Source organism: Tauraco erythrolophus, chromosome 7 (genome assembly GCF_009769465.1).
Source record: "Tauraco erythrolophus isolate bTauEry1 chromosome 7, bTauEry1.pri, whole genome shotgun sequence".
Classification (NCBI taxonomy): Eukaryota; Metazoa; Chordata; class Aves; order Musophagiformes; family Musophagidae; genus Tauraco; species Tauraco erythrolophus.
In genome coordinates, this window is record NC_141471.1 from 18,711,347 (window position 1) to 18,739,293 (window position 27,947).

At 41.9% G+C, this 27,947-nt stretch overlaps 1 protein-coding gene across 14 annotated transcripts in view; it reads left to right on the forward strand.

Annotated features, from left to right (window-relative positions):
* The window catches only part of ABI1 (abl interactor 1), an 84,019-nt gene that overhangs the window by 6,084 nt on the left and 49,988 nt on the right, over positions 1-27,947 (forward strand). For 13 of the 14 annotated variants that reach the window (XM_086614423.1, XM_086614425.1, XM_086614424.1 and 10 more), the window contains exon 2: positions 19,146-19,313. In XM_086614423.1, coding sequence (XP_086470549.1) covers positions 19,146-19,313 — 168 coding nt within the window. Of the gene's footprint in view, positions 1-9,789; positions 9,829-19,143; positions 19,314-27,947 lie in introns of all 14 variants that reach the window. The other variant, XM_086614411.1, reaches the window with a different exon arrangement.

Sequence of the window (27,947 nt, forward strand, 5' to 3'; positions counted from 1 at the left end):
CTGTTGTCAGTGTACGTTAAGTGTGATCCTTGCTTTCTGTGCTGGGCTGGCTGTGCCCAGCCCTGTGGAACTGTTGGAAGGAAGAAAGAAGACATGAGTAAGAGGGGCAACTGTCTAATACTTCCCTCACTCTGAATCTCTGGTAGCTTGTTGCAGTAAGTAGCTTTTACGGTAAAGAGAAAATAGGTGGGCCTCAGGGAGGGCTGATAAAGTGGACTGCATTGTGATGAAGGTAAAAGTACAGGAGCAGATTGTGTACAAGTAAGAAGCATTGTACCTCTGAGGGCAAAGTTCCTGTTAGTATCTGTGCTGCTGATCTAAGTTTAACAACAAAAAAAACCCCAAACTCTGAAACAAAAAAAACTGATGCAACTTCCCAATACCTCTGTTTCGTATTTTGAACTGTCTTCCTTTAACAGAAGCATAAATGGAGGCATAGAATTTGTAACTGACTCGTGGAAGGTCATATAGGGACATGCTGTCAGATTTGGGAACAGAACCTGATTGTTCGGACTTCCAGTGCTGTGCACAAGGGTTTCCTCACCGCACCCCCTCCCCTTCCAAATTGCTTCTGTTGTACTACAGCACAGCAAAATTTGCAGAAACATGAGACAATGTCCACAGAGACAGTGGACTCATTAGCAGCAATTACTTTTTAAGAGCTTTACATATCTCCTCTCATAAGAACCTGGAGATTCTAATTTTTGGCTTTGCAAACTTATGGAGTTACATAATGCTCACAGTACTGTCTGCATGTTGGTGGGTCTCTGTCTTGGCAGGCACTAGAAGATACTGCTCTTTTTCCTGTTAGAGAAAGCAGTCTGTGTTTGACAGTTCTGGAGACGGAAATCTCATTTAATGTCCGCAGAACAGCGGGGTGGCAGCTGTGTGGACAAAGTGTCAGTTCTGGTGTAGCAAGACATCCTTGAGGGGTAAGAGGGTATCTTGCTTTCTCTGTGCCTGTGTTCAGTCCTTAAACTTGGAGTCAAAAGGAGCATAGTGTGGTTTGGTTAGTTATTTTTTTTTATTATTTTCTTGTTACCTGGTAGGAGATGACTTGTGGGCCCTCATTGCTCAGTGTCCAGGCTTGTTCATAATTACCTGAGAGCTCTTGCTGTCTTTAGTTTGTGTTACCCAGATCGGTGTTCCTCTGATGTTATTCCTTCCACCACCACCCCTCACAGCTTCCCCCCTCACCCCAGTCTGAGCACCAGTGACAGAGGCATGTGGGCTTGATCACAGGGATCCTCCCTTCCTTCACTCCTAAGTAAAGGAAAGTAACTGCTGTATGGTGCCTCAGGTCCGTTTTCCTGACGTTGCTGATGACCCAGCTGCTGCAGACAGACTTGATGTCCTCTGTGGGTTGTAGAAATAACCCTTTGCAACTCAAAACTTACACAGAGACCTTGGGGGCCAAGGCCAGGGTGCTGTGTAGAATAGGTCATGATATGCTCCTGAACAGAGCTCTGTGAGCAAGATGCAGACACCTTTCCTCCTTCACCTCCAGCCTGTCAGCATGTCCTTCTGACAGTGCTGCAGGGGGTCAGCCAAGTGTTTCATCGGCTTAGGGCCAGGTAGTGAAATAAAAGATACAGCACTTCTGACAGGTGGGCACTTTGAGGAATCCATGTATTGTGCAGCAAACGAAAGCGGAACTCTAAACTTCTCTCCTCTTGGTATTAGAGGGAATGCATTTTTTTTTTCCTTGGGTTAATTAATAAGAGTGTAGATGCCACCTTTTCTTGAGACTATGCAGAGTGTTACTCATTACTTAAGCAAGCCCTTAATGCTGCTAACAGGAGCCCTATATGCTTTGCAGGGCATAGATTTGTTAATATGATGCTGGTGTTTTAGAAGAAAAGGTGTTGGTGGTCACCCTGCAAGAGAATTTCAGCTTGGAGCAAAACATGAGTGCAGCACTTTCAGACACAACTTGTAAAATTCAACAATGTGTATTAACATGAGATGAAATTGGTAGCCAGCCTGCTGGCTAAGCTGACAAAACAAGTCAGTTTTACTCTGAAAAAGATCGGCTACTTACAAGGTGACTTTAGTTTTAATAATGTTCTTGTCTAAGATTCCAGATCAAATATGTTTAGTTAGTAAGTGCTGGGATTGGCAAGCGGAAAACGGCTCTGAAAATCAAACTTCTCTTGGTTTGAGTCTCTCCTGTGATAGTCTCTCCATAACAGCTGCAGATGATATGTGCCATACTGTATCTTCCGCTGTGATGGAATATTCTAAAAGAACAGTAAAGGTTGTCTCTTCTGCAATGAGATACAGCTTGCTTATGTTCCTTATGTGAAGATAGCAGATATATTTGTGATAGTGTCTTCCCTCCCTCTTCCTTCCTCCCTCCTGCTCCAAAGAGCTCAACCAAAATAATCAACTCTGTGTACTTTTTACAGTAGAAGTTGAAGAGTCAGCATGCTGCAGTGTGTGTGAGGAGGGTCTGATACGGTAGTGATGGTCAGTTAAAGAACTCCTGGGGAGGAGACTCTGCATCGCTTTCCTAATTTTATTGTAACCTCAAAGACAAATAGGAGTAAAAAGTGGTACCATTCCTACTTTTGTTAAGAAAGCAGGGAGGCCTCTCAGAACTTAGGCAGAGGAGGCTTACTAAAACAAATGCTGGTTTGACATCGTCAGACTTGAACATAATGTTCTCACTGGGTGGTCTTAAGGTTATAAATAGCTCCAAGAAAAAAAAAAAATTGCTTGTTTATTACTTGAAGCATAACAATTCTTTGATATCCCTGGAAAAAAAAAAAGTGTAGACTCTTCTGGCTACTTTCACACCAGTATTTCACAAGATAATGTTTTTTCTAAGCTATACTTTATCAAGCAAGCATGGTTTTTTTGTTGCCTTTTTTTTCCAGGTAATCTCTCACCAGATGCATATCTTCACTTTCATCCTCTGATCTCCTTGTACATTGGGGTCAGCAAATCCACCAACTAGTATTTGTCCTGAGGCAATCATTGTCAGTTGAACATCTTACTTGACTTTATTGTAGCAGGCGTGCTACAAATTAATACTTGAACTGTGGTCCCCATGCAATAATTCTGTGTTTTCTGGAACCTAAGATAAGAAAACATCTGCATAAAACAAATAGACAAGAGAAGAGCAAGGTGTCCAAGCAGTTGCATCTGCCTGCTGCAGTAACATCTAAGCTGCAGAGTGCCATGCCATGGCTTGTCTTTTTCACATTTGTACACCTAATAATGTTGGTCACTGTTATGTCACTAGAGGTTACTAGTGACATGTTTCTCTAGGTGCTTCTCCTAGCCTGTGATCTTAATGTGAATTTGCTGATTTCTCTCTTGTTGTTGAAGCCTCCTTTCTGCTTGCTACAGGCCCGTTCCTAGACCTATCGTCTCATGTATTCTTCTCTACTGCCAAATACTGTGGAATTTCTCTTTTGCTGCTATTGATGGGTGAGTGCTCTCGTTGCAGCTTCTGTCTCCAAAACACTCATGCTTGCTTTCTACTTCCTTGACTTTCAGTCTCATTTCAGATCTCATCTGAAAACCTCTTTTCCCTTGCTTATTTCTTTTAATTAATCTCTTTCTATTATTTAACTGCATATTTTACTGCCTTGCAGCTTAAATTATGCAGCTGTTTTTCATGATGCCTTTCATGATGCCTTTCAGACAAACAGCTTCTACTAGTATGTGTTTGAATAATTTGAAACCTGCAGCTACCGAAGACATTTATATGCACTTCTTTTTTGGATTATCTTTATTGGCACAGAGTTGAGGCTAGGGCCTTGGCTGTGAAGTGGTCTGTAACCACCTGGGGAAGCCATGCTGAGCAGGATGCAGAGGAGACAGAAGGCAGCTGGGGAAACATGGGGTGCAATGGGACTGACAGGATTCTGTCTACTAGTAAAATTAGGAGGCCTCTCAGGTGTATGTGGCCAGGCCTTTCCTTTATAAGACATCTGGATTGTTCAGGAAGCTGGTCCTTTTATTACTCTGAGACCAAGAAGTGGGAAGGGCTTAATAAAACTTTTCTGATTGAAGGGCTTTGGATCTCTTAACAGTGAGAGGAAGGTGGACGTGTCGGGGAGTGGTGTTCTGTTAACCTACGTTAGTAGATATGTATCCACAAAGCAGAGCTGGACCTCATCCTGAAGGGTTTTTATGAAATATGATTATAGCCTCCAGGGTTCCTACTGTGAGGCCTTGTGGCAGGTGGCTTGGATGATGCGTCACTCAAGGTCCAGAGAGTATCAGACTAACAAATAGAGATATGATGGATCAATACACTGACGTTGGCTAGATCCTCAGAGACCTGGCTGGGAATTGTTTGGCTTTTGATTTGCTGGCTAACTTGCAGGATTTCTAAATCTCTGGGAGGAGCTATTGTTTCTGTGATGCAAACTCCTGACTGTAGCTGTGTTAGATAAAATGTGTGTCTGGTTTGGAAATGCTTAACTCTACAGGGGCTCTCTTCAAATACCGTGGGTGTGTTTCCTGCTGCAGCATACCGTATGTTCTCCCAGCACTGAAATGATCTGGTTGCTGCAGTAGTCCTGAGACTTGTCTGGGAGCATTGCAAGTACATATTGTCTTAAATGGCAACAGATTTTGTATCTAATTTCTAAGATGTCTTTAGCTTTGAATGTTAGAGAAAATTGTTGTTGCTGTAGATGTAATTGAAGCTTGGGGTCATACAATGCTGCTTACTTCTATCACTTTAGTGGTGGCTGTGTCACTTCTAGATGTATATTTCATTCCTCTTTAACAGTCCTTTAAACCAACAGGGAAGAGTAACAGTCAATGGAAAGCTTTCTAGCACACATTCCCTCTTTGGAAGCCTACTATCTGTGAACAAGAACTGTAAAATCAGCTCCTATCAGTACTCTGCAGTGAATATTGACTGTTCAGAGACTGAGGGAAGTATTTGTTGTAATTTGAGAGGCTCGTTTACTGGGGATAGGAGCCAAGCATGCAGGGATGTGATACCTGTGGGCTGCTGCTCCTTTGCTGAGGGGAGAAGAGTTGCTGGTTTTGGTCCTGAATGTGGGATGTGGGGGAGTTTGAGTGTGCTCCTCAGTCATGGAAAGGACTTAAGAGTTGATAAAAAATAATCTGTATTTAATAGCTTTCTGCCTTACTGACAGAAAATGGGAATGGTTTGAGGCATGGTTGAAAAGCAAGTTGAGGGTCTTGACCAACTGTAAGTTTCTGGTAGGAGTAAAAGCACAGGAGGAATGGAGGAGAGCATGTAACTCTCCTTTGCTATGTGCATCTATTCAGCCACTCTCTCTTGTTAACTGTGACATGGTAGAAGGACAACATTAAAAGCAAATACTGTTACTATTTGCTTCCTACCTACAGCAGACAGCTCCAGAGGTAGCTTTACTTTTTTCTCAGATTGCTGTAAGGAGTTACTGCAGCAGCGCTGGGAGTGGGGGAGTTATGAACTGAAGCAGGTACTTACTGGCTGTGTAACATCCCACGAGGCCTGGGGGAATGAATGTGGGGAATACTGTGAGTCATGCTTGTCAGTCTCAAAGCAGGAGGCTTTTTAAAATTGGCCTTGGAGGGGAAGAGGTGTTTAATGGAGCAGTTGTGAAGGAGTTATGCAAATACAGAACATAAATAAAGAGCAAAAGATGCTCGTTTAAGCTTCTTGCCTCCTCAGAAGATGACTAAATGCAAACTAACTGCTGTGAAAGTTAAGAAAAAATGCATCATCATTAAGTATAATGGGTGCAAAACTATGGCCATTCAAAATTCTCTTTTTGTGACTAGGAAAATGAATTTCTGTAGTTGTTGAACAGAAAAGTTTTTATTTCCTTTAAAAAATGCAAGGTGGGAATCTGGAAAGCAGTTCCTCTTGTAAGAGCTGGTTAGGAAGGGAGGTCATAAATAGACCAGTCTCCAGTTTTGCTTTGGACATATCTTCTGTGTTTTAGGCTGTTTTTGTATAAAAAAATCTTTCCTTTTCCATCTCCCTATTCATGCAGGACTTTGTTTACCTGTAAATACCATATATTCTTTGGTAAAATTGAGAGCATGTTTTTTAGGGTGTAACTTCTTTTTGCTACTGACACAGCCATTTCTTGCTGTTTTAAATTAAAGACTTTCGAACAGAGCTTATGAATGTAATTGTTTCAGTTCTAGGCTTGCTTGCATCTGTTCGCATCAGGAATCTTTCCTCTGTTAGCTAAGCCTTGCCAGCAAACTTAATTGACATATAATTTGTTTGGACAACGACTGCTTCTGCCTCTCTTGCAGTATAGAGAGGCCATCCCAAGCTTTGAAGCAGTTGGATATGCCGAATACACTGTCCACATGCTGCTCCGTGGTTGCTCATGTGCTCCATAGTTGCTCGTGTCCTCCCTTGGTCTCCTCTGTGTTTTAACTAGGTGGGGGCAGGTGCTCAGCTTCCTCTGGGGTGCACAGATGTACAGATAGACAGCAGTGTGGGTATGGGTGGATACGCAACTGCGGCTGATGTGTTCCTGTTGTGAAAGGACTGTTTCTCTGAACGCAGCTTCTCTGTGGTTGTAGTAAGGCCACTCATCTGTCCAGCTGATAACAGATGCAATTGTAGCAAGGTGTCCTGGTGGCTCTACTACAAATGCCGAAATAGAATAGTTCAGGTGTTGCGTTCCTACCAGAGGAGGGGGACGGGGAGTGATGTGGATGTACTATTCTTGTGCATCTGGTTTTATGGAAGTGCAAGCACTGCTGTCACCTGTATGACTCTCTACACCTCCCACATCTGCCTAAAGCTGCCCTCCTCTACATTGTACATGAATGGGAAGCAGTCTTTAAAGTCACATGGAGGAGCAGCGTCAAAACACCAGTGGAACTTCAACATGGATTAGAAACCTTTGCTGTAATTGTGTCTGCCAGAGGCATTGCAGCTGTATTTCTAGGAAAAGTTACTCACTCGAACTACTGCTGTGCTAACTAACACCACAGCAACTTTCTCTCCAAGGACTTTGTTTAAAAAAAACCAAAACAAAACAACCCCCTCACTCCTGAATTTGATGCTCTATTTCCTATTGAAAAACTTGCTTTCTGTCTTCTGTTCATTTCTGTAAGTTAAGTTTTATCTGTGGCTGGATGTGGAGATTGTCATATATATTTATTTTTTGTTACCTGCTGTCCTGTTCACGTTTTTTTTGGGGGAAGAAACAGTGGTATATTGTTGACTCACCATTCCTCTCTCCCTCTCCTTCCCTTCTTCATTCTCCTGAGCTGTCAGTTTTATTCTGTTGTGTGTTTCTTTGAGGAGCTAAATTCCTACCTGCTGCAATTGAAATAACCCAGTATTCAGGTAAGGTTATGTATGTATGGTTTTGGTAACCATAGGCTCAAATTTTAACATAATAAAAAATAATACTTCAGAAAGAAACTTAATGTAGCCTGCTTACAAGCACTATCATAAAATTGTACAGTCAGGGCCAGGAGTCTGTAAAAGTCTAAGCAATATTAGCAGATGTTTATGTGATCAGATAAACAGAAACTAGGCTCATTTTTCTCCACTTACATGTGAGTTCTTGTAAAAACAATCCTTGTATTGCAGTCCATCACTTTATTACCATGAGATCACTGTATAGCCTGTGAGTGTATGCCTTGTTCTGGGAAGCAAGCTGCTACAAAACTGTGGGGATCCACTTGTTTCTGGTCTAAGCACGTTGTGCCAGTGTTGAGATGTGTGCAAGCCCTTGGATGGTTTCCTGCTGGAGCGAGTATATTGATCTTCAAGACAGTGAATAGACGGCAGTGTAGTGCTGCAAAGTATGAGAAGAGAATTTGACCTTGTAATGGCCATTGTTTTCTTGTTTTAGAAATGCTGTGATGTTTGGGAACTGCCTGAACTGTAAAATCTGGGCAGTGGCTGTGTGTTGAAAGTGACTTTGTTAATTCAGGAAGGGTTCTCATGTTTAGGAGCACTTGCAGTCCGCACATTTGCTGGATGTCAGAAGGTCTGTGTAACTCTTGGTGCTACGTTTTAGTGCCTTGAGATTCTTCCTGGAGCTGGACAGGCCTGTTAATGACTTTCCATTTTCTCCTTCCTCACTTTCCATTTTCTCCTTCCTCACTTTCCTCCCTGGTTTATTGTCCTGTGGCATCTCTGTGGAGAAACCTGTTGCAGTGCAGAGCGTAGCTTTATAGAATTATTAGAGTCATAGAATGGCTTTGAGCCTGCTGGCTTTTGGACCAACCCTTTTGCAGATGCTGACGTTCAGTATGTATGTGTCTTGCAAGCAGCAGTTGAGGTTACTGTGTTGTATGGGTTCAGAGCCCTGTTGACATAGAATCTGATACCAGGATGTGCCCAGGTGACACTGGAATTTGGTCCTTTATTCTAAATCTTGTTGTCTTAACTTGCTTGCTCAATGCTGTCTGGTATGATTCCAGGCCTGCCTAGAGCATAGGGAGGACTAGAGAGTGAGGATCTGGAAAGAAAGGTAGTCTTGGAAGCTTGCCTGCAGAAGAACATTAATTTTAGCATGTTGCTTGTCTTCAGATGCGGATTTACTGTAGTATTCTGGGCTTATTCCTTCAGTTTGATTTGTCAAATCTGAGATAAAAATCTTCTGGCTGTGTGAGCGCTCACCAGAATTTGAGAGTAAACTGAACAGGTAAATAAAATCCATAGGAGGAACCGTTGTTATCGATATTATGAGAAGGAACTTTTTCGCACAATATGAGCTGAAGAGCTTTGCCCAAAAACAGGTACTCTGAGCTCTCTCGGTTGAGACTTGCATGGCATGAAAATCTACGCAGTTCTGATTTTTCACTCCAGTTAGGTTCTGTGTTGCTGCCACTGTATTGCAAAGATAATATTAAGGTAACTAACAAATGCTGAAGTGTCTCCTTCCTATTTCCACAAAAAAAAGTGAAAGCTTACCATTGAGCGTGTCTGTGCTAGATGAGCTAAAACTTATGGGTGGGTGCTGACACTTAAGAAAGTAAACAGGAAGCCATTTTAATTTCAAGCCCCATTACAAACAGAAAACAAAAGATCAATATCTGAGAGACAGTATATAAGGAACGTAAGTTGCCTAATTCCCTATTATCCACTGTCTAGCGTGGTGAAATAATCATACGCTCCAAAGCCTTGGGTAGCTTGCGTAGTGCTGAAGAAGGAAGACTGCTGTGGAAGTTCCAAGGGTTTCTATTCCTGCCTGACAGTCCAAGGGTGGCATTAGTCTGTATTTGGAGCTCTGGCTGATGTCTCTGATATCAGAGCCTGCTTTATGTCAGCTCTGAAGAAATTTTTATGTTTGATGTCATAAGGCAATTCATAGGCACTACAAGGAAGTTAAAAGTGTAATTTTGAAGCAACTGTATGTGTTAATACTGCCCTGTGCTTTACAGGAATGGAAGACGTGATTTCTGTCCTGGAGTTTGTTACATAAATCATGTAAAACAGAAAATAAGACTTGGACCAAATTTCTTAAGCTTGCTGTGTATGCAGTCTTGCAGTCTTACTAATTGAGTGTACAAGGGTTGTGTGAAAACGACACATGGGCATGTCTGCTTCTGTCGTTTTAGTTGCGTTGGGTGCTGTTTGGTTGTATACAGACTGTAACAACTGACACTAGCAATGTATTGTGCCAACTTATGTTTCCGATGACATCTCCTCTATTGGATTTGGCAGGAGAATTGAAACTTCAGTTTTCAACAGTATATATATATTGTTTTTTAATAAGAGGAGTGGTTTAGTCTAGAGCCAACATGAACACTGTTTGCTGCATTGAGCACAAAATGCTGCTAACAGAGCAGCTGGCGCATATCTTCCCAGGCTCCATCTGTCAGAGTCGGCATTGCTTTGTAAATTGCAATCCTATTGGATGGATTCATTTCTTGCTATAATGTTCACAGCCTGGATTAAAACAGAATTCCTAAGGTTTGGGATTTTAAGGTATTTACTCTTTAAAAAAAACCCAAGTGTTTTTGTAGGCTACTTCTGCCCTCATTTACAGACCTAGTAAAGTCTGTGTCAGTGTGTTGTGAATGCTACATCTTGTGGACTTGTCTTAGCTTAAGTGAAAAAAACACCTGTAAGGTTAAGGTAGCTATTGGAGGCTTAATCTCAAAGACATGATTCTCTGCTGTGTACACGGAGGTCAGAATGGGCTGGGATTTGATGATAACCTGTATCAGTGTATCTGAGAAGGTTAAACACTTTTTTTAGAAAAATCGGTGTACATATTCGTCTTGCATTTTTGTTATCAAAACTCATACACTTTTACCACTGTGGGCTATACGTGTGTGTACATGTATATATAATAAAAGCATGTCCCTTAAACTCTCCTTTGGAATGAACTTCTCTTAATGAAGAAACTGTTCTCCCTCTGCCTTGCCCAAAACAGATAATGATTAGAAAAATTGAGACTCTTCTTTTTGCAGTTAATCAACAGAATGAAAAGCAACTTTCAAGTAAAAGAAAATCTGCAAGGACACAGGCAGATTGCCTAAATTGGTCTCGGCCCATAGAAATGTTAATTTGCTATCAAGGCTATTCAGGACTGGTCAGGGGAATATTATTGATGGAAATGAAGGATTTGCTTCTAGCTGATTGTCTAGCATGTACAGGATTTGGGGGAAGGGCCTGTCTGAAACAGAGCTTGTGAATTATAGGTGGTGCTTGTTACACTGTCCTATGTGTTTGTTAAAGTACAATAATTTGGTATGTGTCTAGACCCTTGAGATGGAATAGCTGACTAGTCAATTATTTTTGTCAAGATAGTGTTTCTGAAAAGAAACAGACTGAAATCTTGCTTGTGGACTGTGGTGTACTTGTTGCTTGTGGTGGTGATCACCTTATCGTCTGGTGCCTTGGACGAATGCCAGCTTTATTGTGCAAGGTCTTTACCTGAGGAGAAGAGATTTCAAGTTCTACTAGTTCCTCTGCATTTGATATAGCTGAGTTACTGCATCCTATCTTGGAGAAACTCAACAGACGTCGTATTATTTCATACCAATGGGCCTTTTTGTTGTGGATGCTGGAAGGAAGTTCACTTGAGTTGAATTGTAGATGCTAGCCTGGCTGTGTTTGTTGAGGATTTCTGCCTCAGTAGATAGGAAGAATTACTGTTTACTGAATGGACTCGAAAGAATTTCATTATCCTGGTTTTAATTTCGGGGTTACTGTAGAGAGAGGAATCTTGTGTTTTAGAACTGTTCCGAATGGTTAGGCATCCTTCTGTGCCTTCCCAATCTTTACATTCCTTCATACTCCTGGAACAACCAGTTATTTAAGTACAACAAAATGATAAGTTATGGCAAATTGCTTCAGTAAAATACTTGAACATTTTTCTCCTCCACATGTTGTAGTACTGAGCTTTGCAGAATTTTAGTTGAGATTTGCCTGTGCTCTGGAACGTGTGGGGTTTTGGCTTTAGTTCCACTTTGTATGGACTCCGGGTTTGCCCTGTCATTTTATCAGGCCGTGCTTGTACTAAGTCCCTTCCTGTTCCTTAATCCCCGCCTAAATTCTTCTTTTTAAGTTTCCCACAGTTGTTTTTACTGATGGTAGTAATGATATGAAAGGAAAAGCATGTTGTTCAGTAACAAGAATACTGATGGTGGCAGATCTGGGACTCTTTATGTTGAGAAAGACAGTACATGCAGCATACTAGTGACCCTCTGAAGTCTTACCTGTGGTGCTATGGGGTGATGTCTCTTGTGCTAGTATATTGGGCAAAGGTTGAGCTTAAACTTCTGAACTAACTCTCCTGATAGCTTACTTCACTTTCCAGTGGGGGAACTGAGGTGCTGATCAGTGGGGAACAGTCTGAGATGTGTAGGCAGATAAATGCCAGGCCTGGTATAGCTCTGGATATTGGGAAATACTCAGCGCATCATCCTCTTGAAGTAAATCCTGGCCTAATGCATTGCAGAGAGCTGCTTCAATGATATTACTGTATGGCATGAGGACAGGAGGCAGTTGACACATCAGATTCATACTCTATCCATACCTGGGTGGTATCCATAGTATAATCAACCCTTATTTGTAAATTTTGAAGCCCTAGTTTCCCCTGCTACTGTGGAATGATATATATCCCTTAAGGCTATGTCTGTGATGAGAGAAACCCTGAATGCTTCCTGCTGAGCACCTGCTAGTAATAACCACACTCTGTTTAGATCTCCTTGGATGGCTTCCAGGTAGATAGTTGGCTTCTAGAACTTATTGAGAATATAGAAACTTGTGACACTTGCTGTTGTGCCTTACCGGTTTGACTTTCTTCTTTCATTTGTAACTGATATTCTGATGTAATAACTGTCAGTAACAGCCAAAAAGTCTACCATGGTGCAGTCTGTATTAATGGGCTACCTACTTGTAGTGGTATGTAGCTCCTCAGTTATTTACAGTGATCTCTGGATTTATGGTTCATGATATTCAATGTAGATTAGACTTTTGGCTCAGTAGGTAACTGTTATGTAGCATGTATGGGTGTATGTAAACCTTTGAAACACATCACTGCAGCTTGGATGTGAAATACTTGGTCTAAGCTGAACATACATTGCGAATAGTTTAGAAATGCCCAAGCCTTTTGCCATTAGCAGTCAGAAGTAACAAATAAACCCTTAAGACCAGCTTTGTGAGTTATTAAAGGCCTTATCAGATCAGTGAAGCAGCAACTTCAAACTTGTAGATGCATCCAGAGATTCTACATAACGTTACGAGCTCTTGCTTTAAGGAGGTTTGAGTGCTCCTGTTTTCTGAGTGGGGAAACCGCTTTTCAGAAATATGTTCCTTCCAGTTTGTAGCATCCCCTGCTAGTTGCTGGAGAGGTTAAATGCTGATAAAGTACTGATATCTAGGAGTCTCCAAGCCACTGCCTGGATGTACGTCTTCACCATTCTATAAAAGTATTTCTAATTGACTTGAAAAATGAGGTGCTGTAGATTGTAGCTAACTGAAGCTAAAAGTTTTGGCTGGGTGTTGTTTGTTTGTTATTTTAGTAAAATTTTGTTCCTGAGCTTGTTGGGACCAGATCTCTTAGCTAAAATGGCAAGACCTTAGTGAAGGAGGCAGAACTTTGAAACCTCAACTGCAGTATCTATCAGTATCTATCTATCAGGAAGTATGCATTCTGTAAATGTCAAATACGAATAAATGACAGCATGAACAAAAGAGAATACAAATGGGCATATTGATGACTTTAGTAGCATAGTGGCATTCTGTGAATGCTGATACGTGATAGAGATTGCTAAATCCATGTGGCAACTGATTGTAGTAATCTTAATTTCTCTTTAATCAGTTAATGAAGTCTTTTATAAAAAGGCAACCAAAATGTAAAACTAAACAATTATCCTATGTTTGCTTTTGAAGCAAACACGAATGTAGTGCACTGTTGAATTCATTAAATGTGCATGAGCAACGACAGCAAAGGCATATAAAACTGAGCGTAAAGCTGTTCTGTAGTGTGATTGCTGAGAGTGATCAAGCCCTTGAACAGAATGCCGAACATCTGAACAGGTATTGGGCACTGAATAATTAACAGCTCTGTTTAGCTTAGTGATTATTTGGCTGCTTTAGGGCAGTGCTCCGTTAGTAGCTTATCCTAGTTGGGTTTTTCTGTGCATGAGTTTGCACATATTCCAACAACTGAAGATGAAAAATGTGGAGCAACGCATATGACATACGGAGGGGACGAATTAAATTTTCTGCTGGGGCAGCCAGTCTTGCTATAATCTGTGACCTTTGTCAAATAGAGCCAGTTCTTCTGGTGGGTCATGTTCTCTTACAGGGAGTTTCAAGCACAGTGAATGGGGCAGAATTGGAAAATTGGAAAGGGGGAGAACAGGTAACGAAGGTATGGACCAGTGTGGTTGCAACAGAAGGTTTGGCTTCCGAAGGTACTTTGCAGTGTGAGCTGGCGTGATTTTTGAAGGAGACTTGTACATGTAGTTGCATGCTGTATGAGCTAGAAGATGGTGGGAATTAGCTGAGAGAGAGAGCTGGGAGGGCAGATGTTTTAAACACTGGACACACACTGTTGTGGGGATGTGCCTATGTGGGCGGCACTTCGGAGAGGGGAAGAAAAAAAATGACTGGCTATGTGACTTGTAAAGATCAGCTGCTGAGTGATGGACAGGTTCCTCATCATTTGACCTTGACGTGTGACTGAGCTGAAAAATCGGTAAATAAGCTCCTGCCTTTTTTTTACTGTGGCAGTTGCTCAGGTGCAGAATCAGGTTTGACTATAGTAATTATGTAAACCTTTAAAGGAAGCTTTGTGATACAATTTTGAATTTGACAAATACATGATATGCGGTGTGCAATGCCATGCTAGTTTAACTGTCTCTTTATGTATCCACTTGGATTATAGTCAATCTACCTGGACTTGTGCAAAGCTTTTGACACTGTCCCGCACGACATTCTTCTCTCTAAACTAGAGAGGCATGAGTTTGATGGATGGACCACTCGGTGGATAAGGAATTGGCTCAATGGCCGCACTCAGAGAGTAGTGGTCAACGGCTCGACGTCCAAGTGGAGACTGGTCACGAGTGGCGTCCCTCAGGGGTCCGTGTTGGGCCCGGCCCTCTTCAACATCTTTGTCGGTGACGTGGACAGTGGCATGGAGTGCACCCTCAGCAAGTTCGCCGATGACACCAAACTGTGTGGTGCCGTCGACATGCTGGAAGGGAGGGATGCCATCCAGAGGGACCTCAACAGGCTGGAGAGGTGGGCCCATACCAACCTCATGAAGTTTAACCAGGCCAAGTGCAAGGTCCTACATCTGGGTCGTGGCAATCCCAGGCACAAATACAGACTGGGCGGAGAATGGATTGAGAGCAGCCCTGAGGAGAAGGACTTGGGAGTACTGGTGGACGAGAAGCTCAATATGAGCTGGCAATGTGCTCTTGCGGCCCAGAAGGCCAACCGCGTCCTGGGCTGCATCAAGAGGAGCGTGGCCAGCAGGTCGAGGGAGGTGATTCTCCCCCTCTACTCTGCACTCGTGAGACCTCACTTGGAGTACTGCGTCCGGTTCTGGAGTCCCCAACATAAGAAGGACACGGACCAGTTGGAGAGGGTCCAGAGGAGGGCCACGAAGATGATAAGAGGGCTGGAGCACCTTTCCTATGAGGACAGGCTGAAAGAGTTGGAGCTGTTCAGCCTGGAGAAGAGGAGGCTCCGGGGTGACCTTATAGCGGTCTTCCAGTACCTCAAGGGGGCCTACAAGAAAGATGGGGAGAGGCTGTTCAGGAGGGCCTGTTGTGATAGGACAAGGGGTAATGGTTTTAAAATAGAGGGAGGTAGATTCAGGTTGGATATTAGGAAAGAATTTTTTACCATGAGAGTGGTAGAACACTGGAACAGGTTGCCCAGAGAGGTGGTGGATGCTCCATCCCTGGAGACGTTCAAGGCCAGGTTGGACGAGGCCCTGAGCAACCTGATCTAGTTGGAGATATCCCTGTTCCTTGCAGGGGGGTTGGACTAGATGACCTTTGAAGGTCCCTTCCAGCCCTAACCATTCTATGATTCTATGATAGGAGAAGTTTCCTTTTTTAGCATTAAACCTAGTTATGTGACAGCAGTTTCAAACTGCAATTTTGCCGCAGTAACATAACTGTTAAGGGTGAACTGGGGATACAGGTGGGAGCTTACTTTGAGAGAGAAACTTCAAAAGCTGTGATGTGCTGGATTTAAAGAATATTCACTTTGCTACTGAAGGACGCTCAAAGTTCCATTTATATCAAGGTCTACTGGAGAAACGACAGTATCTTTGAAGTCTTTAATATGAGATCATAAAGTAATTCTGAACTATTAGGAAAAGAAGTCAGTTGACAGCCTTTGTATTGTGTTGTCTTTAAATTTGAATAGTTAACTGGTGCTCCTGTATCATGTTAAGTATCTGAAGGCATGTAAACATGTGCATTATCTTCTATACCACTTTCAGTTTTTGCTTCAAGAGAGATGAAAAGTAATGATTGAAGAACATGGGAAATCCCAGCTCCCTCCTGTTGCTGCCACATAGCTCCTGGCTTCTCCCTCTCCCCTTGGTTTTGCTGGCTGTGAAGCCTTTAGCTTGTAGCTTGCTGTTGCCAGCAGTCCTAATTAAAAAATGCAAAAGACTGTATGTCAAGTTAGTTCTAATCTAAACTGTTAACCTGCAAACTGAAATTATCCGAATTATCTGCAAAGCTTGAAAGTGTTTCTAACCCAGTTCTGCTAGGACATGAAGTATGTTCCACATCACAGCTATGTTCATCTAATCCTGCTGCCAAACCAGTCCTTGAGCAAATTACTAAAATTTTAGGTGCTTAGGCAGATGAGGGCAAGGCATTTGATCAACAAATCATCAGAGAAGAAAAGAAACTTTTTGTACACTGAAGTTTTCTCATTTGACAACACATGGTAATTGAGTGCTGTAACTTTGTAATTTGTTAGCGTTCAGTCTAACATTATTTAGTTGAAACTTTGTGATAAGAAACCGCTTGAGTAAAGGCCATAGATCTGCACCTGAGTTTGTATGGAGTTAGAATAATGTGGACTGCTGCCTTATTGGCTGCGTCTAGTTCAGTAAACCTTTTATTTCAGATATCACTGAAGCTGCTAGCTGCATTTTCACCATTTTCTGGAGTGGCAGAAGTTCAAGTGTAAATCATCGATTGTTTTCTTTAGAATCATAGAATGGTTTGAGTTGGAAGGGACCTCAAAGGTCATCTAGTTCCAACCCCTCTGCCACGGACAGGGACACTTCCACTAGATCAGTTTGCTCAAAACCTCATCCAGCCTGGCCTTGAACACCTCCAGGGATGGGACATTCACAACTTCTCTGGGCAACCTGTTCCAGCACCTCACCACCCTCACTGTAAAAAAATTTCTTCCTTATATCCAATCTAAATCTCCCCTCTTTCAGTTTAAAGCCATTGCCCCTTGTCCTATCACTACACGCCCTTGTCAAAAGTCCCTCTCCAGCTTTTCTGTTAGGTCCCTTTAGGTACTGGAAGACTGCTATAAGGTCTCCCTGGAGCCTTTTCTCCAGGCTGAACAACCCCAACTCTCTCAGTCGGTCTTCATATGAAAGGTGCTCCAGCCCTCGGATCATCTTCATGGCCCTCCTCTGGACCTGCTTCAACAGCTCCATGTCCTTCTCATGTTGGAGACCCCAGAGCTGAACAAGGCTCTAGCTCAATAGGACAGTGTTTTTGAAGTCACTACTAGAGATGGTTTGAAGTTTAAAATGCCTCTTTGGAAAGCCAGGGTGCTTTGGGGATCTTGCTTCTTCAACCTTTAGTAGTTGTTTTACAGATCCTTCACTTGAAAGTTTGTTTTCTAAAGAAGGAAAATTACTTGTACTAATGTTTTCTGTCAGCTAGAAATGTCAATATTCTTTATAGGTGAAAAATAGCTTTGTTTGCGTTTGGAAACACTAAAAAAAAATTGACTTTTCTGTAGTGTGGCCTTAGTACATGCGATAGCTCTTTTACCTTTCGGCAACAGATTGCATTAACCTGTTCTTGCTGCTTCACAGTGTAGAAGGCATGTGTATGTGAATCTGTTTGAAGGATGACATTAACCATGTGTTCTGATACATGTTAAAACACTGCTAGCAATGTTAATTGTAAGCATGAACAACTCACCTGGATTGGGAGGGAATTCACCTGTGTTTAAAGAAATCATTAATTAAAAGGTAGCATAACATAGCTTATGTTGCAGTATTTAGGTCGTGATGCAACTTCATAATGTGTGTGAACAGCTTGTCTTCTGGTTTTCTCCTTAAAGCAAGAGAGACTAGAAGGGTTCCATACTAGCTGTTGCATCTTTTCGTACGTACCTCGGGGACAGATTGAACACTTGTGGATATTAAGCTAAAATACTGAGGTGAAGAAATAAGAGGCAGGATTTAAGAATAAGTGAGTGCCTGGAAACCGAAAGACACAGGGCTCAGTTGAATGCAATGGAATTCTTTTGTTTCCTGACTTTGTTGTTAATATTGTAACTGTTGCATACAATGTGTTGTGTGTTATTCAAAGAAATCAACAAAAAAAACAGACAGAAGTCTAGTTGGAAGGGACTACTAGTATGAACCTTTCCTTTGGGTTGCTGAGATCAACTGACTATTCCACAAATAAATAAAATGAGGAAGAAACTATGCTAGGACTGAGTCATCATGCGCTGGAAATCCTTCCTTATGCAATGCACCTTTCCTACAAAGGGAAGAAAAGAGAATTCTGAGTAGCCGCAGTTGCAAGTTGGGAAACAGATGAAGTACATGGCCTCCACTGCCACCTCCAAAGCTGTAATAGAGGGATAACTTCAGAGTGGGGTGCATGTGTATTTTCCAGGTGGAGGTGGTGTTGGTACCTCCCATTCTGCTGGTCAGAAGGGACTTATTTGGGCCATGAGATTCGAGTCATGTAAGCAGTTGCTGATCTTGGACGGTAACCTGCCCTCTGCTTCAGGACAGACTGAGGACTTTATCTTAGCAAAGTGTGATTTCAGTGGGAAGGTTATTCTTTCTTTATACTTTTGCCTTCAAGGGCGAAGCTGTGCTCCTTTCTGACACCTCAAAATACATGTGTCTTCTCAGTCAATGATGAACTTTCTCAGCTGTCAAGGAAAGTTTATTAAGCTTTTGTGCGAGGAGGGATAACTTTACAAGTACTCCTGCATGCAGGAGCCCTCTGCATGCTGTCCTGATGCTCTGCTCACCCTTCTCCCGGACTGTGACTGCGGGAGTAGCAGCCAGCATAGCTGGAGGGTTGGCTTTGTAGGTGTCATGTGCAGTAGGGGACACTGAACTGTGGGAAAATATGTTTCTGTCTTTAACTGGCCTGGGCTGCATGACGTCCATAAGAGATGACGAAAGCTGCGTTTCAGTGTTCCTGGGGAATTGGAGAATTTCGGGAAATGAAGGATTGGGCAGGCTTTAGAAACTCAACTTCAACGAATCATGATAGCGTTGTTTTTTCTACTGAATGAATTGTTTCTTGGCATGTAATTTTATTGTGGTTAAATATTTTTCAAATTCTTTATCTGCTCGTTGTTATTGAGGGTTTTTAAAATGTTGATGCAGATTGAGTACTTTGACTGCACAGTCAGATCTTCTTGATTACAAATTCTTCTAAATATAGATTGTATTTTTTTTTCTCCTATCTTTTTCCCTCATCCTTCTCCTGGCCTTTAGCAAACATCTTGTTCTTTTGTTTTACAGGCTCCAGATAAAAGGAAAGCATTAGAAGAGACCAAAGCCTACACAACTCAATCTCTAGCCAGTGTTGCTTATCAGATCAATGCACTGGCCAACAATGTATTACAACTGCTGGACATCCAAGCATCCCAGCTACGGAGGATGGAGTCCTCCATCAACCATATCTCCCAGGTAATCTTTTTTTTTCCTCTTTTTAATAGAGGACTGACAACACTGGGGAGACATTATCTTGTCTCTTGTAATATGGATCTGGATAGTTTATGTTGACTTCTTTTAAATTCTCTGAGTAAAATGATCGAAAACGGTAAGGCTTTTTTCTTTTAATATTTATGAAAGCCATTTTGTGATGGATATCATGACTGAAATAACAGTTCCTTTATCAAGAAACACTGAGATTATATTTGATTTAAAGCATGAGCTTAATAATTAAGATTCCAAGATCTGAAGCTGCAGTTGAGGGAGGAGTAGAGAGAAGTATTCTGTTTCTGAAGGAAATCCAGATATAAGTACCGTATGATCGGTGGCATTTTATTTAACGTTGCAACATATGCATAATCTCATTTGTTTTCATACCCTTGCAGGATGTAATTTCGTGAGCTGTGTGGAGAGGGAGAGAGGTTTGCATGCTGCCACCACACTACCTGCTTAAGCCAAACTCTTTCTGAGCCAAAGCAGTTGGATGAGTGGCTGATCTGACTTGTACTGTGACTGCAGTATTGCTACAGTTGATGCAGGGAGGACATGGAGATAGATGATGGAAAAGAACAGGCCTGTCCTTGTCGGTGGCAGCCTGTGTTCCCCTGGCTGAAGCTCCACCCTAGCTGGCTGCTGCTGAGGGGGCAGAATTGCTGCTGCTGCCTGCCCTGTGCCTAATCTGGCACTGGTCTGATTGTATGGTAACTCAGCCAAAAAATGTTTACTGTGTTTAAGCTGGAAGTGGCTTATGGCATAATCAGGTGTGTGCCATACTGGTGTCAAGGAAGGGAGAGACGCTCGGTTATTTCACCCTTACACTGCTGTTCCAAACTGGGCTTGAGTGAGTTGTTGAGGGCCCAGTGTCCACTCTATCGTATGCTTTTATTGAAATTCAGTTGGATCTGTGCTAGGCTTTGTCCTATGCCTGTCTGAGACATTTCATAAACAAATCTCAGGTGATTCAACCCAAAACATTCTGCAGTGCAGCTGGTGAACTTATAAAGCTTTCTTGATCAACCAATACCCTGTTAGTGGTACACCTTAGACCAAATGCCTGAAAGGAAATGCTTCTCATGACCTCTGCTGTCTGTTTCCCTGTAGGCCCTGCTAACCTTTGTTTACTGTTCTTTTAGAGTAATTGTGGTTTCTAAAAATCTCTGTTAAATGGCACCAAAGAGGTTCACTGAAAGTGTGTCAGCAGGGAGAGGATTCCAGTGCATATGAAGGGCCCTCCTAGTAACAAGCTTTTCGACAAGGCTTGTCAAGTTAGTATGTGCTAAGAACTACACAGTGTTAGAAGCTACGTGGAATATTTAAAAAGTACCTGCCACTGAAATAGGAAAGTTGGAGGAAGTATAATTGCTGTTTCTTGAGTTCTTGTTCTGTCAAGTATTCAGAGATTTCTTGATGCTAGGATTATGACTACCTCTGAAGAAATGGCTGGATAAAGGGCTGAACCTAAAGGCTTTCCCAAGCATTGGGTGTCCATTTATAGTGGGACCATCTTTTCTTATGTGTTTCAGAGCTGCAGTATGTGAAGCAGTTATTGTTAAATTCTCATTGGCCCACTGATATGACTAACCATGGAAAAAGCCAAAATGTTTGATGCTAGCACAAAAGGTGTTAACCCTCTGTACTGTTTGCTGCTTGAATTGGAGGCACTATGCTGAAAGCTATTGAGTCACCTGATACATGAACTGTTTGCTAAAGACTGTGAACAATCAGTGCTTTGTAGAGCTTTTGAGGAGTGTTTAGCAAGGTCAGTTGCTTGTAGTTTCTGTCCTGGTTGGTCTTTCCTGAAACTAATCCTTGCTTATGAATTAACCTCTGCAGACTAATTTTGTAGAATTAAACTGGATACAGATAATGCACGCGTACCAGCTCAGCTATTTGCTTTGAAATGTTTTTGCTCAAATGCTTCAACTGCATGTCTTAAATCTGCTGTGCAGTTGCTTTGATAGACTGTTTCTAAATTCTCCGAGTGTCTTTCTCTGTGCTTGTATCAGTGGTGAATATTTTCATGCCACTAAAACATGGGGACGAATATATTCTCAAAATGGAATTCTTCTCCATGAAAGAAGTATTGCCTAGAAACAGATCTGAGGCGTTGCCGGTCACTTACTCAGTTCTGGGTTTTGCAACATAGAGCAGATATGTGTGAGATAAGGTACAATTTAATATTTTTTCTGGTTAAAAAACCCTTTCTTCTTTCTATGGAAGAAAATCCTGTGGCTCATCTGACCTGCAGGCAGTTTCTGTTTCCCTACAGTGTTTCAGTTCTCTGTGCATGTTTTCCAGAATGACTGTAGGCTAAATGATCGGATAGTTAATCTTGATTAGTAGCCACTCAATATTTTTCCTAGTTATGTACCTTCTTCACTGGAAAAAGCACTCATGAAAAGTTAAGTGATGGAGTGATGTGTTCTATTCTTATTACTGGAGCTTAATGTTACAGATGGAAAGTTTGCTCACTTTTATAGGGAAAAATTAATTCAGCTTTGGTTTCTTGTTGAGAGCAAACAGAGAGGCTTCGCATGAGTAATCACACTGTGGTGAGGGAGCACTGTACAGAGGCAGTGAACAGCTCCAGGAATGACTTTCACGTAGCAGCCAGAGCAGAATCCTGCCCAGCTGCACCTATATTTTCTGCAGTCATAGTTGTCTCCCAGCTGTAATGTATGGGTCTGGAGTGACATGCCACATAATTATTTACCTCACCCAGTATACAGAGCTGTGTACATATAGGTCAATCTTTGGCTTAAACCCTCGATACTGACTTTGAGTTTTGCCAAGCTGACTTGGCATTTCAAAGATGCTCTGATATGGCAGAGCAGAGACTTGGTCACTGTTTGCAGACCCTTGTAGTATAAGACATCCTACTTGTCCAGTTAGGCAAGATTTTTGGGGGGGGGGGGGGGAGGCAGGGCGGGAAGATAGCATGTCTATGCTTCAGACCAACCTGAGCATCAAGGCTTCACTGAAGACATGAAGGCTTATATACCTCTAGATTTCCTACTACAAGCTTTCTGTTGCAGTCACAGTTACATTGCGTGTTTCTGTCAGTTCCTATTTGGTGCTTTACTTTGGTTTTATTTGCCTGGAGAATGGCCATGCTTAAAAGGGAAACTTCGGGTAGGAGTTGAACTAGTTTTCGTCTTGTGAAAGCAGAGCCAGCCTGTGCTACACTGCTGTGGTGTGGCATCTCAACTTCCTCTATGGGACACTGGTGTAAAAAGGTAAGGGAGAAAGGATTTGAACCCTGTGTGATTCCTAGCAATCACCAATGACTTGTCCATCCACAAATGCTAGGTAGTAGCAGAGCAGCAGTTCTGCTGCAGTATGAATTACCTTCAGTTGTAGCGACCAAAAATAAATTTCCTCGAAGATTAAACAGCTGTAGCCAGATGTTTTGCTTTCTTCATAGTATACGAAGTGTAAGGTGCCTGGAATAGGTAGTATTTTCTTTTATAGCAATTTTAGAGAAGATGAGTGAATGCATGGACTGGACAGTGAAAGGGGAAGCTGAGGGTCAGCAATTGGAGACACCAAGAAGGACCTTGGGCATTGAGGTGGGGAAGGAATGAAAACCTTAACATTCAGCATATGATGTTTCTTAAAGTGTGCTGCAACTAAATAAACCCAGGATTTTTTCATATGCCCTAATGGTGAACTAAGCAAGAGACTGTATGTTTGTGCTCTGAATGCAGTTTATGCTTCATTATGTTTATTTCCTGTGTATTAAAGGAAATAATAGTTTGCTGTTTAAACTCATGTTCATTTGTATCAGTCTTACATGAATCCCTGAGTGAATGGTTACTTCTTAAAAAAAAAAAGTCTTCTCATATCCCTCCCTCCTCCATTCTGAAAATCAGTTTCTTTTAGTAAATGAGTTAAAAATTCAGCTCTTTGTAGCTTGAATATTTAACAAGGAAAAACTACTCCTCTAGAAATTTGGGCCTGGTTTCTTTTGCTCTTTTGACTTGATGTTTCTTTGTTCTCTCCTCTTCCCCTCCTCCTCTTAGAAACAAGAACTGACTTAAACATGTTCTAAGATAATTTTTTTTGCTGCTTCATTTCCACAAACTTTAGGAGAATGAAGATAGGACAGAGCCAGATTCATCAGAGGAGAGAGAGGTTGACAGGGACATCCTTGTTTACTATGTCAAAACTGAAAAATGTAGCTGATCAGTACTCACATTTATATGAGAGCAGCTGCAGTACTGGGTGTAGCAACTATTCCTTTTTTTTTTCCTGGACATAAACAGTTTTTAAATAGCTCAGTATTTAAAACCATGCCTTTTGAAGCATGAAGGAAGCAATGGACTCCTTTTTAAGAAATGATGATTTGCACCAGAAAGCACTGCACCTCTTAAACAGTCAGTGTTAAAGTTTTTTTCTGAATCTGAAGCTCTCCTCTAATGTGAAATAGGGACTGTTACAAAACAATATGTTCTGAAAGCAGAACTCAGCAAAAAAAATACGCATCTTTTGTCACTGTTAAAAATTAAAGCTTTTATGTTATAGATTAATTTCAATAGTTTGGTGAGAAAATGATTCTCAACAGCCAATAACTGTAAAATTAATAGTTAAAATTTATTTAGGGTAAGCAAGCAAACAGCGCTGGGTGTGCCGGGAGTCTCCGCTCCACCAAGACGCACACCTGCCGTGGCAGTTTTCTTGTATTTATACAAACACACTCATAGCCCCCCCCAAAAGGTCAGTCTCTCCCAGGAAATCATTTCCATAATCCCCGCCTCAGGATCCGCCTCAGGCTCCTCCTCGACACGCCTCCTGGTGGTCGTGGGCAGGGGTCTTCAGGATGAAGGCCGGAGGTCTTCCTCACATGGGCAAGGGTCTTCAGGATGAAGGCCGGAGGTCTTCCTCACTGTGTACTTTTCACCTCTTCCCTAAAATCCCTGATTTGGCTGAGCTTGCAGAGCCAAACTGGTTCCAGCCTGGTCTGTCCTTGAGTGGACATCTGGTTGCCTTACCTGTCACTATCTGAAGACAAATGTTAGTTTTTATTAGTCCTTATCTTTCCTACATGGGCTGGTTTCTGTGTATCCCTTCCTCCCTGCAGAGGTGTGAGACGTGAGTCCGTCTTATCTGCCTTTTCTTTTCTCACCAGCCTCCTCCTGGGCAGCTAGTATTTTACAGCAGGGACTAGCACTTTACAACTTCTAACATTTTACAGCAATAATCCATACAACAGTTGATGTAACAGTATTTAAACGATAATTGGTTAGTATTTAATATTTAAACAATAACTAATATATATCTTAGCTAGTTCCTGAGAGATGGTGGTTTCTATTTGATTGGCAAATTCTAATATATTACTTATTACATTTTAGAACAAAAAAAAATAAAAATCCCTGAATTAGTTTAGAAGAATCTTGCCTGTCACCATCCATGTCTAATTCATTGCATGTGTAATTCATATACTGCATGCAAGCAGAAAGCCAAATGCCTTCTGTTTCTATGGTATGGCTGTCTAGCTACAGTCAGGGGCAGTAATGAAAAACACAGATGTTATCTTTTAACATAAGACTTCTGAAATTTACAGCTGTAGCGTCTGTTGAATCACACATACATACCACCCCATCCCCAAATACTAAGGCCTTTTCCATTGAATGAGCAACTGGTCGGGACTGATGTAGATTAGGTTTCAGAGAAGCTCTGCTGAAGATGTTCTAGGACTTGAAGGGTGAGCTCCTAAGTAGTAGTGAGTTGAGAACACGTTAGCTGGTGTTTGATGCCGTGGAGGAAGAGCACAAGAGCTGTTAGGTTCTCGGCAGGTCTCTGTTTGAAGAGGCATAAGGCAGTGCATGTACAGTGGGTCTCTTGAGTTTGTGGGAAAGAGCTTTCTCTCAGAGTGTGTCTGACCTTTGGATTAAGGTGATACTGCATAAGTGGATTGTGGTATATGATCACAACACAGTTCAAATTTGTATTTGAAAGAAGTAGAAAGAGAGTAGAAAACATGACAAATCACCTGCTGGTGAATGTGGGTGGTCATGCCTAGGAACAAGCAGTTATGTAAAGTAGTACACTTACGGGTGGGAGCAAAAGGCCTCTCCAGATCCTCTTAGTGATGACTGTGCTTCCAAAGGACAGCTGTCCAGGTACTTTTAGCCTGAAGTTGCCTCTTTAAAAAGAGGAGGATGCTTAAAACGCTGATCATCTTCTCTGACATGAAGAATATATGGGCTGAAAAGGACTGTTAGCTTGAAAGAAAATTAGCCAGAACTAGCAAATGGTTGATGGCTGCTAACAAGCAGGGTTGGTACTGGAGCGCATGCTGTTCAAATGTTCTTTGGAGACTGTTCAGAACATAAAGCATAACCTCAGTGAATCTGGGGATAACTCTAAATTAGGAATTGTGATTTGTATGCTGAGCGGCAGAGCTTCAGTGCAGAGGAACCTTGAGAAACGTGAGGACAGAGCCAGCAAAAACCTTGAGAGACTGGGCAAGGTGCAAGGACCTACACCTGATGTGGAATAACCTCATGCGTTTGTATGTGCTAGGAGGTGACTGTGTGAGCAGCTGTCTTGCTGAAAAGGAGCTGGTGTGCTGGTGGGTGCTATGCTGAGTGAGAGCCAACAACACAAGGCCACCTGAATAAGTGAAAGAGCATGGCAGGCTGTGTTAGGGAAGAGTGTGGCTGGCAGATGAAGAGCACTGATTATCGTCTGCTCTGCAGTGATGAGGCTTCACCTGGAATGCTGTGTCCTTTTTTTTTTGTCACCCCTGCCTTGTTCAAGAGTGATTTAGGGAAGCTGGAGAGAATCCAGCAGAGAGGGATGTTGAGATGATCAGGGACATGAAGCACACAGCCTACAAGGAGAGGTTGAAGGAGTTGTGTTTGTTTAGTCTGACAAAGAGGAAGGAAAGCAGTGACATAATGGTGGCCTACAATTACTGAAGTCTGGCTCTTTCATCTTTGCAGTTAGTCTTTCTCTTGTTAGTGACAGTGTCATATTGAACAGTTAGCCACAAGTTGAAACTAGACAGGTTAGTACATGGAGCTGGGAAAATACTTGCAATTTCAGAGGTTGGTGCAGCACTGGAACAGGTTGCCCTCTGGTTGACTATTCTCAGTGTTACTCTGCAGTAGCTGGATATAGCCTAAAAGCTGACTTTGCATCCTTGCAAGGCACGCCATAAGCTACAGGAACTAAATGGTGAAGGGGGAGACAATTACAGAGTCAGGGCAGAAGCTGCCACTCCATGTCTACAAATCCTTGCAAGCTACACTTCCATACAAACTTTCCTTTCTGCACACCCAAAAGTGCGTAAAGAGACCAAGTGGTTTTGGAGGAACTAGAGCATTATCTAATGTTGTATACATTAGAAAGATAATATCTTCTCTCTGGTTCTCTTGGACTGCCTGTGCTTGTCATGAAACAAATGTTCTGAATATGCAAAGAAACTTGCACCTTTTGTTTAGATTAACCTTGCCTTGGGTGATGTTCCCTCTCCTAATAAAGTGCTGACAGTTATCTTGGTGGCCTTTCCTTCACATCCTGCTCTTCTGTACTCTCAGTGATAGAGTCCAAGGCTCCGACAAGTACTGTGCTTGCTCTGGTTATCCGTCTACTTAAGAAAATTGTTAACTTCGTGCATATCAGCTTCTACATGATATGTGTAAATTGTTCAGAATGTAGTATGATGTGTAAGGGTTGCCTTGTTCAGCTCTTTTGTTGAGAAATTCCCTTCATGACCACAAATGAATACGATGAGATCTGTGTGTAATTCCTGTACAGTCAGCTGATGCAGTCAAAAAAAACTGAACACACAACCAACAAAAAAATCAAAACAAACAAAAAACCCCTTTATGCCACTTAGTTCCCTACACCTATGGGAGAGCCAGCACAGCTGTCAGCCGTTCTGTGGTGGGGAAGGACGGTTGCTTTGATGGAGAAGAAAAAAATGAGCCAGAAACTTTTGTTTCTTTTTCTTTATTCCCACTTCTTTTTGTGAATGCAGGGTTTGAGCCTGTTTTTTGGGAATGGGTAAAGCTTGCTAACTGTAATATCTGTTGACTGTAGTGAATTACTTCATGTGCTGTTTCCCATTTCAGAGTCTGTAGAAGGGCAGTCTGAATGCATAGTTTTGCATATGTTTTAGACCATTAAAACCTCCTTTCTGCTGAATGGGTGTTTGACTGAAAGCTCTAGGAACCTCATTAAATACTAAATTGAGAGGCCTGATGTGGCCTCTTGTTTTCTGAAATCAAAGTCCAAAGTCTCAGCACTGTTCATAGTATTCTGAAAGACCTTTTTGATAATTTTGTGCAGCAAAGGAGTCAAGGGTGTTTGTGCAGTCTTTCTTTTTTTTAATGAAAACCTCTCATATCTGGAAGATACAACACATAAATGTGTCACTAACCTGGTGTAAAGTCACATTGGACTTTTCAATGAGTCTTTTTTTTCTATAGATAAATCTGATTAGATTTTTTTCCTGAAATTAATTTTCCTTCTATTTCAAGTCTTGATAAACCAGCAGTCTTCATATTTTACATTGAATTAGGGTTTTCTTATTGCTGTCAGTGTTTTAGTGGCATAAGGGCAAAGCAAAAAGGAAATGCAGTGTATGAGGTGATGGTTGTA